Source organism: Asterias rubens, chromosome 8 (genome assembly GCF_902459465.1).
Source record: "Asterias rubens chromosome 8, eAstRub1.3, whole genome shotgun sequence".
NCBI lineage: Eukaryota > Metazoa > Echinodermata > Asteroidea > Forcipulatida > Asteriidae > Asterias > Asterias rubens.
In genome coordinates this window covers 1,086,401-1,103,100 of record NC_047069.1, presented here as the reverse complement: position 1 = coordinate 1,103,100, position 16,700 = coordinate 1,086,401, and the positions used below count along the sequence as shown (strand labels likewise).

General features: G+C 36.9%; 1 protein-coding gene across 6 annotated transcripts; it reads right to left on the bottom strand.

Annotated features, from left to right (window-relative positions):
• Positions 1 to 3,053: 3,053 nt before the first annotated feature.
• Positions 3,054 to 16,112, bottom strand: LOC117293304 (lysosome membrane protein 2-like). Of its 6 annotated transcripts, none has more exons than XM_033775554.1 (13): positions 15,796 to 16,112; positions 14,024 to 14,178; positions 12,109 to 12,266; positions 10,985 to 11,129; positions 9,803 to 9,997; positions 9,122 to 9,269; positions 8,504 to 8,573; positions 7,237 to 7,418; positions 6,308 to 6,429; positions 5,344 to 5,417; positions 4,418 to 4,469; positions 3,826 to 4,014; positions 3,054 to 3,191 (listed from the first exon to the last, which is right to left on the bottom strand). In XM_033775554.1, exons 2-13 carry the CDS (start codon positions 14,138 to 14,140, stop codon positions 3,123 to 3,125), a joined length of 1,521 nt encoding a protein of 506 aa, XP_033631445.1. In that variant the 5' UTR covers positions 14,141 to 14,178; positions 15,796 to 16,112; the 3' UTR covers positions 3,054 to 3,122. The 6 variants fall into 6 exon arrangements, with proteins under 6 accessions (XP_033631445.1, XP_033631444.1, XP_033631448.1 ...); XM_033775553.1 differs by having other exon boundaries at positions 15,859 to 16,112; XM_033775557.1 differs by having other exon boundaries at positions 3,844 to 4,014; positions 15,859 to 16,112.
• Between the last annotated feature and the right edge of the window lie 588 nt (positions 16,113 to 16,700).

Genomic DNA, 16,700 nt, shown 5'->3' with positions numbered 1-16,700 from the left:
CTTCATTGATATTGGAAATTGTTTGAAATAACTCCCTTCATTTTTATCCTTTTGGGGCAATTATTAAAACAGAAATTGATATCTGGACATCAAGTTTTCTTAACAATTTTTTTTTAATAAACCAATTTTAATGCATTGTCCATAGGCTTATGATAATTGTTGACATGTACTTACGTCAAACCTATCAATATAGGAAAGAGTTCAAGAAATGATTGCGAATCAAAAAGCCAAACAAAAAAAACACTGTTTAAATCACTTGTGCTTCATGCAATCCCCATAACGAGGGTTTTATCTGCATTGATTCTTGCCTTTCATTAATATTCAACTACATTAATTCAATATCTATTCACTTCTTCTAGCAATATCTATTCACTTCTTCTAGCAATATCTATTCACTTCTTCTAGCAATATCTATTAACTAGCTATAGATCACTGTGTAGTAGGGCCTTTAAGTCAATGCATTGAAATCATTATGCAGCATGAAATTGTTATGTAAATATCACAATTTACTTCTCATTATGTAATGGAATAGAACCGAAAACTATTTCCACATATCATCATGCAGCAATTATTAGAATAAATTAAAATCAAAAACATATATTTCTTTGACACCTGTATCAGCATACTTTTCATTCTAACATTGTTAATAGTAATAAATGTGTATACTCGTGCTTGATTTATACAAAACAAAAAATCAGAAGAAAAAAAAACCCACAAACCATACACCCCCAAAATAGGTGGGCATTATAATATCGCACAACATGAGTAATGGTATTTCAAAGAGTATCACCCGCTCTAACGAAAAAAAGTTTAACTTTTACTTTGAATGGTCAGGAACCATGAAAAAAATTTAAAACGTTTCTTATAAAACACATAAGAGTTGGTCACATGATATATTGTCGGGATCCCGACAAAAACTAATTTTGAGCACTTTATTTCACTGCTACTAATAATTGGCGGACTTTTTCGAGCAATGGCTCAAATGAAAGCTTGTAACTTTCTCGACCCCCATCAAAATACCTATTGAAGTTGAAATCAAAATTTTGGGGTCAAATCAGCCAAAAATCTGACATAGCATCTTTAAAGCAATGTGGTACACAATTCAATGGGCATGCATGTAGTTACAGGTAAACTCCAGCATGGCGTCCATCTTGACAGCTCGATTGATTTTGTACTTGGTTTCACAAGATGTATTGCGATATAGTACTTTTAAGATGGCGCTTGTGCATGGGCTATCAAATACAGTCAATAATAATAACATATAATTAATTAAACCAAACATGATTTGCATAACTCTACCATAGGTTCCTGAGTTGATATTTCCTTTGCTATTAGTTGGTGTCAGACTTGAGAAAGCTTCAAACAACACACCTTTGGGAATTAAGGTTAGGAAGATGAAACGGGGACCAACCCTTAACTACAATAACATAATTTATGCAATTTTAAATCATTTCTTCAGTTATACTTATTTCTTTTTCAACCTAAGCATAAAACCTGCACCAATAAACCCTGTAAAATATTTCAACATGCCATTTCACCAACACTTCTTTGTTTATATTAGTTATTTCTTCATTCAATTTGTTTTCTTCTACAAACATTGTAAATGTTAGAAATCAAATCAATATAATTAAATCAAAGTACATCAATCGCTCAAACAAAGAGACACACAATTTATATCAAAATCCAGCTTGCATATTCATGCATCCGAAAAACAATGTTTTATAGCCATTTGTTGGGAAATTCAGAATAATCCTCAAATGCATGTTGCATAAATTGTTATACACCGAGCTGTAAAAGAGACAAAAATAAACGACAACCTTTTAATAGATGGAAATTTGCATCAGGTTAAAGAATATTAGTTTCTGTTTTACCCATATACACCAATGTGTGTTATCTCTGAACACTCAGTACTCTCCTGAGTTCCATGAACAAAGCCACAGGCATCACTCGGGTGAGATTCGAACCCACGACCTTTGCAATTATAGAGTAGACGTCTTACCAACTAGACAACTAATATCACTAGAGTGAATTTATGCTTCATTTCTGGTAATAGATTTTAGTCAAGGCAACGCTTCTCCACAATACACATCTAAACCATATACATGTACTCTGTAACATTTAGAGTTTCAAATGTCAAAATCCTGAAAATAACACAATTTACTCATTACAGTATTTGTTCTGTGCAAGCTGAGTGAAGTTTTTCCCTCGTGTTTTCAACTATTAAATCAAAACAGATGACCTTCCTACCGCAAATCAAATTTACATCCCCGCGTATCGAATGAAGTGGAAAAAAACCTCGCACAGACAGAAAATCAAATTGAGTTTTGGTTAATTTTAACTGGAAAAAAACTCAAGAAACTTTCTCATTTCAGAATTCAATGAACTTTTATGCCACTGTATTATATACGGAGATGATTTTATACGATGCGCCAAGTGAAATAAAACTCTCATATAACATATAAGTAAATAGTCACAGAAAAATTCTTGCTTGTTTTGGGGTAAATTTTAATACAGGCAAACTATTTCCTGGAAATCTATAATGTTGAGTATGAAATGGTTTTTTATTACAGACATGACTTTTTATTATTTCACACTAAATCATGCCTTCAGTACATGTAACTCTTGAGATATCAACTTCAAATTATAACCAGTCAAAGACAGTTCTGTTCTACTTGTATAAACTCTTTTTACATATTTCTTGATGACTATAAGTTACAACCAAAGCTCTTGTACAAAGCTGGAAGAAAAGTTTTGCATACGAAATTAGAAAAGCTACAGTAATGGTTTGTTTACACATGTTGTATAAGTATTGAAGAACAGTTGTATTAAAGGCAGTAGACACTATTGGTAATTACTCAAAATAATTATTAGCACGAAACCTTACTTGGTAACGAGTAATGGGGAGAGGTTGGTAGTATAAAACATTGTGAGAAACGGCTCCCTCTGAAGTGGAGTAGTTTTTGAGAAAGAAGTAATTTTCCACGAATTTGATTTCGAGACCTCAAGTTTAGAACTACTAAAACTGGCGCCAACTTGCACCAAGACTTGTACTGTTGTACCATCCACAGAAAATAAATGCTAACTATTATAGAAAATAACCATGAAAAACCTTCCATCTTGTCTCAGCGGATCAATTGAGACCTATCACTTGTTGGATTGCCATTCGGGGTAGCTGTTGATATATCACCATCCTGTTGAAACAGAAAACAAGAAATGTTAAAGGAAAATTACAGAATTGGAAAGACAAAAAATCGTGAAGATCACAGATTTACATAAAACTTACACGGCCTAATGATGATGATAGTAGAAAATATCCCTTAAATATTTATGTCTGAAATGTCATGGTTGATGAGAAATAAATAATCTTATTTTGCGTTTGGAGTTTATTGCTCAGTGAGCGCTTTATTTTTAAAAGAATCAATCGATGATCATGCAAAAAATTGAAATCGTTATGGGTCATCAGGGGTTGATTTCACAAAGATAGTCCTAAGGACTCTCTTTAGATTTTATTAAACATTTAAGGGTAGTAACTTGAGATAAGATTAGTTTTAACTCTTTGTTAAAACACTAAACAGAACACTCACTCTCAACCACTGTATTATTGTACAATGGCTGGGACTCAACAAAACACATAAAGGCATGTATACATTGATATAGTTATCCTCCGGCTCGGTCCGCTGACAGCGCCAGCCACCAACCCGGTCATTACCACGCAGTGAAGACCGGGTCCTCGCACCGTTATTCCCTAAACAGAACACTCACTCTCAACCACTGTATCATTGTACAATGGCTGGGACTCAACAAAACACACAAAGGCATGCATACATTGATAGAGTTATCCACCTGACTGTCCTGTGGCTTCCGTATCCATAATGCAGTGAGTACTATGATGGACAGGATGACCAGGAGACTGCCAAAACCCAAAACGCTCCACTTTCCAATCGTTGTCAGTAGAATGGGTGTCTCTACATTAGTCTTGAGCTCATCCGCACCATCAACTGTTATATGAGCACTCTGTCAAACAATGATAATAACAATATGCTGTTATCTTTAAATGGCGTCAAGGTGCTGTGGCGCAATATGCACTGTGTTCTTTTACGTGTGTTGCACAACACACAGGACCAATGGCTTTACGTCCCATCCGAAGGACAAGGCAATGGTTAAGTGTCTTGCTTTTTAAGGACACAAGTGTCACTACTGGGACTCAAACCCACACTCTGCTGATCAGAAACACCAGAGCTTGAGTGCAGTGCTCTTAACCGCTAGGCCACAATACGCCATTATCAAAGTGTAGTGTACTGGCCATTGAAAACCATGCAAGGTCAGGGTCATGCAACACATAGGATCTCTCATTTGGCTTGGTACATTTTCACACAGCCACAACCCACTGGGCACTCCGTTATTCCCTTATTCTTACCTCGTTCAACCAGATAATTGGCAAGAAGAATTTCGCCACCTTGCTGATATCACTGTATGAAAGAAAAAGAACGCAAATATTTGTTTTACTTCAAGCACACACATGTCATAAATTATATTTCTCAACATATTGCCAGAAAATGTAGTCGAGGGGTAATCGTCTAGTTGTATGCTGGTTAGTTACTATTTTGGTTATCGGAATGCATTTTACTAGATTAAAAATGAACCATAAATTAGTTTTTTTGACAGACATGGATGGTTTGAATAAAACTTTTTGTATGTAGTGGTTATTGGAGCAATCATTACTAGATTTTCAATTAACATAATTGTACCTCCGCCAGTTTGTAATGTGAAGTTCAGAGCAGAACACTGAACCCTCTGAATCCCTTTGAAGAGACCAGCCATTGTTTTCACCAAACTCTTCCTAACTTAGGATTACTTAGGACGAGTAAAGTTTCTTAACCATAGCAGTTAGGACGCATTGAACCCATCCTTTAGTTAGGAAGAGTTACTCGTTTTAATCTTAGCGTTGCGTGAAATCGGCTGCAGCATCTCAAACACTCTTCAGTCTCCTGACGATGGAGCAAGCTAGTCGTAATGTTGAGACCAATTAACAACTCACTCCACGTTAGTGAAGTCCCCTTGATCCAATAAGCGAAAGTAGTAGTCCCGGCCGATTTTCCTACCTCAGAACTATAAGTAGTCTCACGAATTCTAAAATCCACTTTGTGGCAGTAGAATAAATAGCAAGTGAATTCTCAGAGAGTAAAATCTACACAGCAAAGTAGACATATACACATGGTGTTACCGCACACTGAATACACATTCAAACCATGTAAGTTAAACCCTGTGGACATTTTGAAAAAGTACCAGAATCATTTGCCCGTAACGGTTATAAAAATCCACTGAACTTATGTATGTACTTACGGTATGTTTTCATATGGTTGAATGACTACATTAATCTGTAATCTCTTAGCTACATTCAATGGACCACCTGTCATCTGGAAACAAAAAAGAACTACACATCAATCAGTGTCTATACAATTTTGTAACTTTGATTCGATTAGGGGGAAAGTAGGGCCATACACTTCCCTAAGTTTTTAAGATGCAGAATGGTGGCAACGAAAGGCTGCTGTGTGTATGTGTGACAGTGGCTCCCCATTTGATACAGTTAGCAAGGTCTAAAATTGACTCTAGTCACTTCTTTGTTCAACCCCAAAAATTATTTATTAAATTAGATTGGATTTATTTATTCATCGTGTAAACATGAAACGTGTTTTCCCAACCATAAAAAAAAACAAATATTGATAAAGTAATCTAATAAGTTTGAAAGAGATGCTTAGCACACGTGTTCAGGATTAGCATTCAAATGTTTTGTAAATAGTGTTTCAAGTACCTTGTCTGTTGTTGGCTCTTAGTTTTTGTGCATGGTGGAGGAATTTTCTAAAAGTAATATTGGGCTCCGAGAAAAACGCTTTACAATACGCAGTCCTTATATGGTGCTTTATCACACCCATCAGTGTCTCCAAGCACTATTTTTTTTGTACAAGGTATGCAGACCTCTGTTTGAAAGATAAGAACCATCGTACCATGTAACAGTTTACAAGGTGCTGTGGCACAATCTGCAGCAAACCATACCACAAAACACTGCGTGAAACCCTTCTCTTAGTAACAAGTGTACACGGTTCTCTGAAATGTATTACAGAACACACAGGACCAACTGCTTTATAAAAAGGATAAAACCAAAATGGGTTAAAAGTGTCTTGCTTAAGAACAAAAGTGACGAAACCAGGACTCAGAAAGACCAGTGCAATTGACCGCTCGGCCACGACATCCAAATAAAGTAAGTGTACTAATAAGATGAACGCAGCTTCATGTTTTTTGTACTCACTGGTTCCACATCAAAGAATGTCTGATGTTCTTCCTTGTTTGGTGTGAGCCCGATCACCAAATCAATGACCTCCTTAGGGTCGCAGTAAAGAAAATGAGGCAAAGACATCACGATAGGGGCACCTAATAAAACAAACACATGATAAATTACATGCTTTTTATACAATTATTAACGCTCTTACAAATATTGCTGTCTTAAAGGAAAAACATATTTTTTAACCATGCCGGTCCTTGGGCCAATAAAATTTCTTTAATCTTTTTCAGCTCCCTGGTTAGCCCGAGCTGTCATGCGATCAGAAGGCTTTTTCAAACACCAGGCCTGATACTCCACGGAGGCAACAGAGTCGATTGCCTCCGTTGCCCCATGGCATTGCCTTGGTGCCCTTGAAATGCTCTAGTAGAAATTTACAATTTCCTCAAAGGTTGCCCTTTACCAAAGAGAATATGCCTTGGTGCCCTTGGCCTTTCAAAAACGAAGCATACAGCCCTGAAACACAATATCAACCTCTACAAACCTCTACCCTCACTGGTACCCATTCATACCCCTGGGTGGATAGAACCACTAATAGTAAAGCATCTTGCTTAAGGACACACACGTCACGACCGGAACCGGAACCCACATTTACTAACTTGACCGCCAGTGCCTGAATTTGATGCTCATATACCACTTGGCCATGACAACTTAAAGAGACTATCAAGTATACCTTCCTTTTAAATATTCTAATGTTGAGAAAAAGTATGTTGGAATAATCTTCTCAATTTAATAACTGAAAGCAACGAAAGGAAATCAAAAACAAACAAAAAGAGTCGTTAAATCCCTTGTAATTAGTAACTCGTTAAGAATCAATTTGATAGGAAGATTCAGGGGGAAACGAAAAGTGCAAATAAGCAGAGTTGTTGATAATCCAATCTTATTCCTCTGTAACTCACCAAACTGACAATTGCTGACATTGAGAAGGCCACTTGGCAGACAGTAGCTGGCGTTAGGGGTGCAGAAACCTACATTAGGGGGATACGCAGTGGCATTTGCGAAGGCCTCCGGAGGGCCTACGTACCTCCATGTTGGCATGTCTCGTACTGAAGTTTCTTTCTCATAAACGGCAATGATTGACCTTTAAATGCAGAGAAATGGAAACTTTTAGCAAACCCAAGCCACGCAGAGGCTGTAAACATCTTGATTTTTATGGATGTGGAATCGCACATCCAATCCAGCTATTATTGTTGTTATTACCCAATGGTGTGGTTTACTAGAATTCATACCCACAAAATCCAACACAGCTGTGGAACTTAAATTATGGTGGCATGCCTGATTTTTACTACTTTTTTTTTCTTTCTTTTACATACAACCCAATTTGGAAGGAACGTAAACAAAAACCAGACAAATTATCATTGAATAGTAGGGGTTAACCGCTGTGTTGTGGTTCAGAAACTGTAGCAAGTACTGTTGTTTACAGGTTTCCTCAAGCTTGGGAGCTACATGTACAGTGATTAAAGACATTATACACTTTCGGTAAACAGTATTGTCCAAGTCCCACACTTCATGTATCACAACTTATATATAAAATAACAATCCTGTGGAAATTTAGGCTCAATCGGACATCGGAGTCGGGAGAAAATAACGGGAAAACCCACTCCTGTTTTTGCGCGTTTCGCCGTGTCATGACATGTGTTTATAACAAATCCGTAATTCTCGCTAACGAGAATTTATATTGTTTTACCGTTTTCTCAAAAAGTAAAGCATTTCATGGACTAATATTTCAAGAGAAGTCTTTCACCATTACCTTCTGTAAACCCTGTAAATTATTTGTACATCTGTGAACTTTTTTTTTTTTCTGTACCGAAAGGGTCCAATGGCTTTAAGCTCACTAATGAGGCATGCGTGGTTTCATAAAAGAAATATATAATATTATCATAACAGGACATGTGTCATCTAGAAAAAAACATGCACAAAATTCATGTAGAAAAACTTGTACAAAAGGAAGAGGAAAACAAAACACAGAAAACAAGGTCCTAATAGTAGGGAAAAGCCACTAATAATAGCAGGAAGTTAATATCACAACATTGGCATCAATTTCAAAAGGAAGTGGGTGTACTGCAGCTGGAGTACATTTTGATGACCTTGTGGATTATTTCTGCACTGTACCCCAGAGACTTTTCAACCGCGATTAAAACCAACACATTGGTTTACCAGTATTACCTGCAAATATCAGATGAAAACACATAAAGGGGTTTCTTTTTGTCGAAAAAGGGCTGGTTGTAAGATCCATCTGTTGATGAAAGAAAGGATAATTGTTTAGAGTATTGAGACTCGTATTCGATCAATAAGCACAGTTCCACATCATTAAATAGCACTGCCTACAATTGTACCCTTTTCCTGTAAAACCTTAAACTAAATCTGAAGATATTTCTCTTTCAGTAAATTACTTTCCATACAAACTTTCCTCTAGATTATTTTCTCGTCATTTGGTTTTTACCCTTACACCAATGTGTGTTACTCAATACTTTCCCGAGTTATGTGAAAAAAAGCACAGGCATATTACTCGGGTGGGATTTAAAGCCTTGACCTTTGCAATTCTAGAGCCGTGTCGTACCAACTAGCCCACAGAGATTGCGGTAGCTAGAGGCAGTTTGAATCCTACATATATAGGAATATATCCTGAATATTTATAGTTATATTGACATGATTGAGTGCGGATGCAGACATGCCGACTTGAAGAAACAGTCGCACGATTACATAGAGAATTTTTATTCTATTTCCTCCCCCAATCACTGCCAAAAAAAATGCATACATGTACATTGCTTCCAATAGGATTACCTGTTCCATTGATCATGTTTGACTCCGCGGTGCTCCAGAAGCTTAATTCTGATTGGCCCTTCCAGCGACTGATATGGTTGATCTTGTCAGTGTTCTCTTGATTCACACCAGAATACACATTGAATAGACCATCATTGGAGTTATTACGCTATCAAGAAACCAGCGAATAAATACAGTATTAGCACAATGTATTGTCACAATGCTTATCAACATCAAAGACCAAGCCCAATTTTATAGGGCTGCTAAGCGACCGATTTTATGCTTACTGTGCGGTTTACATTTCCATGCGCACAAAAAAGGCATGCAAACATTCAGGTGCTTACTGTATGAAAATTAATGTCGAAGTAATGCCATAGCTTACATGTGAAATTTTCTGCTATAGTTGGGCACTTTACACTATTAATACTTAATCAAAATAATTATTGGCATAAAAACTTACTTGGTAACTAGCAATGGAGAGCTGTTGATAGTATAAAACATTGTGACAAACAGCTCCCTCTAAAGGTTTTCTTAATTACCATTGTCCTCAAATATTTATAATCAGATTTATAATCAAACTCATTTTAGGGTGCGGTGATTAGGTAGATGACATTGACCAATATCTGCACCAAATACCATTACATTTAAAGGCCCAAAACATAAAAGGCACATGAGAAAATGAACTGTGTTTCTATTACTTACATTTACAAAGACTCCAAATTCAGGAAATGGTGCGAGACCATTTTCATAAGCCAGTTTTACTAACTCATCGGGATAACCCCAGATCATTTCATGAACGGTGTGACTTGGGAAGGCGTCCTCAATCCGAAGAAGATCCAAAAGTAGGGGCTTCAAAAAGGCAGGGAGGTCCATGACTGTAATCTTGTGAGCAAAAGTCTATAAAAGAGAGTAAAACAAGATTAACGTTTTTAGGAACAAACACTCAGCATTTCCATTACAAAACAATCACTAGTAGTTTTTGAAAGCTCAAATTTTGTAAGGGAAGCCTCTAAATTTTTGGGGACTTGCAGATTTGTTCTAGAGGCTATTAGCTGGTAGTAGACTGGGCCTCAACATAGAAAGGTCTCAACAGACTGTATAAATTAGGATCTTCTGGAATGACGTTGAACAAGTTATTATAAAAGGTTGTCTTGGAATTTTGACTGCCAAAATCTTCATATCGTGCTATATTTGTTTAAGTCAGTGGGTTGGCTAATGAGAATACTCACCAGGCATTTCTTTGTGTAGCTAGCAAAGCGTGTAGCTACTGTGTTGCGCTTTGTTTCACCCCATACCAAGAGGGACAAATGGTACTAGAATCAATGCTCATTATCTTCCTTTTTCCCAGGGATTCGCTTTTTCAAACCTTTGTCATGTTGTATTCAAATGTGGCCTACAGGAATGTGAATGTGTTAAAGACAGTGGACACTATTAGTAATTTGTCAAAGACCAGTCTTCACACTTGGTGTATCTCATCATAAAATAACAAACCTGTGAAAATTTAAGCTCAATCGGTCGTCGCACTTGCGAGATAATAATGGAAGAAAAAACACCCTTGTCACACGAAGTTGTGTGCTTTCAGATGCTTGATTTCGAGACCTCAAATTCTAAACTTGAGGTCTCAAAATCAAATTCGTGGAAAATAACTTCTTACTCGAAAACTACGTCATTTCAGCAGGAGCCATTTCTAACAATGTTTTATATGTACTATCAACCTCTCTCCATTGCTCGCTACCAAGTAAGGTTTTGTGCTAATAATTATTTTGAGTAATTACCAATAGTGTCCACTGCCTTTCATTCACATAATCTAATATCAATCTAGCATGATTCCAAAATAATGTGATGATAAATACGGATTGATACAAAATATGCTGAATAAATTACCATCAATGGTATGTTAATCGTAGTGAAGCGGTCTTTATGAGGGTCCCCTATAGAATTATTCAGATCCAGCACGTAAGATTTCTCGGTGACATAAGACACTGTTCCATTGTTGTTGGGCGTGATGTTCTGCTTTGGCATGCTTTCCCTGTGGACAAACAACAAGTCAAAAAACAATAAGTCAGATGTGTTTACATTGGGGTGTAAGTTTTAGTAGGTACACATTCGAACCGGGGACCTATAACAAAAGAGGACAATAGGGTCCAGTTGGAAAACGCGTCCAAAACCAATGGGTGCTGTTGCCAAAAAAGTATAAACAAAAGAGGGACAATACGCCTCTCTTAATACTTATGCATGACGTCATCATTCTTATCCAAAATGAGGCTATGGGCGCACTTCCCCCATCACTTGCAGTGGCTGCGCCCAGCGCCTCGTTTTGGGTAAGCATTGTGACATACCTCATGCATAAATATTAAGAGAGGCGCATAGGAGGTCCACGGTTGCAGGCGAAAACACAATAGTTTGTGTTGTGGTAACTTTTCATGCTGATGATCACAGTTCAGTTCAATCTTGAACTTGACCCCCCAACTTTATTCATTCTTTAAAGGTCTTTAAGCTTTTCATAGAAGTATGGAAATACTTTTAAAATACAATCACAGATTACACTGGAAATTTGATTAAGCAGATAATATTGATCCCTGCTAAGGAGTGAATGATTTGCAGTTTGACAATCCGTGTTTTTCCTTAAAGGTTGTCCCCTGGCCAAATGCAGACAACACCTGAGGACCAGTCAGAATTCTCTCCCAACTAGTCCAGCTGCCTTGTTAATTGCTGAAGTCCACATAGTATAAAACATTGTGAGAAACGGCTCCCTCAGAAGTAACATAGTTTTTGAGAAAGAGGTAATGTCTCACACTAATATTAAAAGACTTCATGCCTGAAGCCTTTTATAAGAAATCTAAAAGCACACAAATTGGTACATCAAGGATGGTTTTCTATCATTATAGATTCCCTTGCATTTAGGCCCCAGTGTTTAGTAGTTTTGTTTTAGTGATGCTATAAATGTGATCTTCAGAAGAAAAAAAAAACATTTGTTCTGTTTGACAGTGGGCTGAGATCATAGTTACCTGTATGTGTAGGGCCCTCTTTGTACAAGAAAGGGTTTCTTTCCTTTTTTGACCTCGGCAGGATTAGTCAGGTTCCAGACCCAGAATTGCATTGAAACATCAGCCGGTGGGTCTTGCCACAAACCGTATCCCATTGTACCATTCTCCAACATTGTTTGCTGCCGAGAGGCCACAGAGAAAATTATGTTAAAGTGAAAGATGATTTAGCTGTATACTCCCAGGGAGCTGAGAAAGATTACAAAAATGTTATTGGCCCAATGACCAGAGGTGGATTTTATTAAAAGAAATATGTCAGATTTTTTGCCCCAAACATTAAACAATTGATTTTTTTTTTTAGTGAATGGTATTTCAAAGAGTATCATCACCCGCTCTAACAAAAAAAAAGTTTAACTTTTACTTTTAATGGTCAGGAACCATGACAAAAATTTAAAACGTTTCTTATAAAACACATAAGAATTGGTCACGGTCGTGATATATTGTCGGGATACCCACAAAAACTAATTTTGAGTACTTTATTTCACTGCTACTAATAATTGGCGCACTTTTTAGAGCAATGGCTCAAATGAAAGCTTGTAACTTTCTCGACCCCCATCAAAATACCTATTGAATTTAAAAATTTGGGGGTCAAATCGGCCAAAAATCTGACATAGCATCTTTAAGCGTTAAGACTAGTCTTATATCGAGTTACAAGTACGACAAGTTACTCGTCCAAACTTCAGACTAGTCTTGAGTTTTTAATAACTCCTAGGACTAGTCCTGAGCTAGGACTATCTTTGTGAAATCGACCCCTGGGCACTAATGTAAAGTGCATTGATACGTTGTTGTAAAATGCGCTATATAAAAAATGAGAACTAAATTACCAACTTTTTGAGACTACAACATTATTGACTGTTGCTACAAGTGCTGTGGTATTGTTTTTTTTTATAACTAGCTTTGTTCCTCTTCCTTTGGGAGTTGTCGAGTTTCACTTTGTGTATTAATGGCATAATGCATTTGAGACCAGAAAAGGAACCAGCAAGATTGGATAACATCCGGTAATCCAGTAATCTATTATGAAAACGAAAATGTTTAAACAATTGTTTTCATTTTAAACAGTGCCAACGAAAAAACAAACTAACAACGATTTCTAGTAATGTCAACAAGGAAATAAATCAAGGTCAAAAAACTACATTTAGATTCAGAGACGGATACAATCTGTTCATTCTATCTTGTTTTCATAACACTGTGATCTCCGATGACATTTGTTCACAAAAAAGTGATCAAATTGGTCACCGTGGTCCAGTGGTTAAAGCCATTGGACACTTTTGGTTAGCATTATTATCCAAGGCCCAGACTTCGTTTATCACAACTTATATATAAAATAACAAACATGTGAAAATTTAAGCTCAATGGGTTGTAGGAGTCGGGAGAAAACAACGGGAAAACCCACCCTTGTTTCCGCACGTTCCGTCGTGTCATGAAATGTGTTTAATGATATTGTTTCAATAATGTTTCAATGTTTTCTCAAAAAGTAAAGCATTTCATGGAATAATATTTCAATTATGTAAACCCTGTAAGTTATTTGTAAATCTGTGAACTTTTTTTCCCCCGAAAGTGTCCAATGGCTTTAAACTGCAAGACTTGCAATCACAAGGTTGTGGGTTCGAGTCCCCCGGCTAACCACTGATTTCACAATGACAAGAATAACAATTGTCATCTAGTTACTGAATCACAATTTCTTGATTTGTGCAATTCATAATCATATACGTCAAACCAATGTTTGTATGAGAGAGATTGGTCATGGCCAGCTTGGTGTTTATATCCCCTTGTGGGAGTTTTACGAGTTCTCTTGATGGGAAGTTCATCTATAACAGAAGGGGAAAAAAGGGGAAAAAAAACAACCAAACAAACAAACAAACAGACCCACGAATCTCACCTGCACAACTTCCGAGTGTATCAAATATTTGACAACTGGAAACATGACGGCACCAAGGACAGCTAACACCACTCCGACCACTAAGATGCAAGTGAAACAACCGGTTGTTTTACCCATGGTGCTGGGAATTCAGTTCTTAACGTACTTTTCGGTATCTGAAAAAAGAAAAGAACAATCAATCAATCAATATACTTTATTTCCACTCGATCAAAGAGAAATAAATACATGATTTAAAACAGAATAGAAGGTGATACGGTAATTGTTGAGTGGAGACCCACATGATGTGTGTGCGTGTAGCTATTAATTGCATACATAATTTTAGTTTGAATATTTGGAGAAAAAAAACACAATAAAACAAATTGCAAACCATAACTCACATCTGAAAACAAAATTCTAACAAAAAGACATCAGTCATGTCAGTAGGATTGCAAACAAATATGACGTACTAGCCTTTTGTCAAGGCCTTGATGGCTTGAACAGCTTCAGAGAGCCGCGGTCCCAAGCGACTGGTACGGGAGACCACATACGCGAGTGGCGAAGCCACGAGGGCCTTTTCCAACTTGTTTGCGGTTTCTTATGTGTGTCTTTAAAACTTGACTAATCAGAAGCGACAGGGGTCAGCGGGTCAGCATACATTAATGCACGTTTCATCTATGAATAGTTCATCAACAAAACCGCAAAACAAGTTGGAAAAGGCTCTCGTGGCTTCGCCACTCGCGTGTGTGGTTTCATGTTCAAGACACTTGGGACCGCGGCTCTGCCACGAAGGCCGTGACAAAAGGCTATGGCAAACCCTACGGTCACAAATTTTCTTGTATTCTCCCTTATTTTTGAGTCCGAAAACTCGCCACCAATTCCCAAGTTTAACATAAACGCAACTCCATTAATTGTTCACCTCAACAAAGTGATAAATCATTTTAAAGATCTCTATAGTACAGGGCTCTTTATGCCTGGTTAAAATTGGGTGAAGTTTTAAACTTTTGAACCCATAATATACCATACAATCATGCAGCTCAATCAAACAATGTGGCCGTGAATGCCAATCAAACAAATGGGTACTTTTTGTAATATAAACGTAACTACACTAGACCCAGTAACTGGGACGCTGTACTCCTTTTTCGAAATGTTGTCATTATCGATCATACTAGCACGACCGATTTAAAAATTTTTTAAAAAAGGTGTCAACTAAAGCGCCCCAGTTACTCTGCTGGGCCTAAAACTATTCAATTCAATACACTTTATTTCCAAATCCAAACAATTAAACAAAACAATAAGCAGTGAATAAAGAAATATGTTTTACAAGCAAATGGAATAATGATAATACATTCATGAAGTAATACTATAATACTACATTTACAAGCAAAGGCAAAATATAAATTACGGAAAACAAGCAAAAAAAACATACAGAGCACAAGGTGATGGAGTTGGAGGGGGCCAATAAAATGCAAAGCTTGTCGAGTATGGACCCCCGAGGAGTACACCAATAATTGTTCACCATAAAAAACAGGAAAATTTTCCGTATGGCGCCACCACTTTTCCATTCGATATGAAATAATATAGTATCTAATTGACTTCAATGATATATCCCTTTTTGAAAAAGATTGTGAAAAAGTGGTGGCGCCATACGGAAAGTGATCCAAAAAACACAGTGATTTTGAACATCATGACTGAGCTTGATCATTCATTGTTGACAACTGAACTAGATGGCTAGATGGTATGGTATTTACTCAGTCATAGAAACAAGGTTCCCATTTAATGTTTCACTCACTCACATCAAAACTGTCTGTCGTGTTGTTCTTTTACTTTCAATCATTCATAACAACATAGTTACTTACTCACACACCCTCAACATCAAAGGCAAGCAGGAAGAGATGGGCGATGTTCGCGCACAGGGCAAGTTTGCTAAACGAAACTGCTCTGCTTGTCTCTTGTTATTGTTTGTACTCCTCTGACCATGTAAAAGACAAGGACCAATGAATAATGTGTTTAGATCAGGGATAGCCTAGGCACGTGACTAACTAAACTAAAGACAACTGGGTCAAGATCAAATCGTCGGTCATCAACATGCGTTTGTGTTTACAATAGCCAATATCAGGTGACCGTCCAGAGGTTAGGGCGCCCTCTCTTGTTGGATAAGTGCAGAATGATATTATTTTGTTTTGTCTGCATGGCCATATTATATGATACCGTTTAAACAAATTTTGATGCGTTAAAACCACAGTGTTAGTACCAAATCAATTTGGAAATTTGGAGTGGAAAGTTTAAAAAAATAAAAACCGAGTTATATATTGAGAGGGAATTGAACTATGAGACCACAAAGAATGAACACCGCCCTCTGTAGACCCTTCAAATGGAATTATTTGATAATGTGAACTAAACTTTTGGGGTCTTCAGGTTATACTTTCATCAATAAAGATAGATATTTCAAATTTGACCATATGCTGAAATACAAATGTTATTATTTAGCTTTTAGCTGTATTTTGTATTTAATTTATAACATTTTTGAGAGGGGTATACTTTTGGTGAATTACCCTGGTAGGCCTACTTCAAAAAATTCGTATCATAATAACTTACTCTTGGTGAGAAGTACTCCAGCTGATGATAATTTATAACATTAATTTGAGATATAACTACATTTTTGTACCTTCCAAAAGGGATTTACATTTCAATCTGAGAA

What these genes read in the sequence shown, in the direction of transcription:
- LOC117293304 (XM_033775554.1), bottom strand. Translation starts at nt 14,140, where the DNA reads ATGGGTAAAACAACCGGTTGTTTCACTTGCATCTTAGTGGTCGGAGTG. An exon ending in AGAGGGCCCTACACATACAG is followed by an intron (nt 11,130 to 12,108) that starts GTAACTATGATC and finishes GTTTGTCCACAG; the next exon opens with GGAAAGCATGCCAAAGCAGA. An exon ending in TTTTCATCTGATATTTGCAG is followed by an intron (nt 7,419 to 8,503) that starts GTAATACTGGTA and finishes CTGCATTTAAAG; the next exon opens with GTCAATCATTGCCGTTTATG.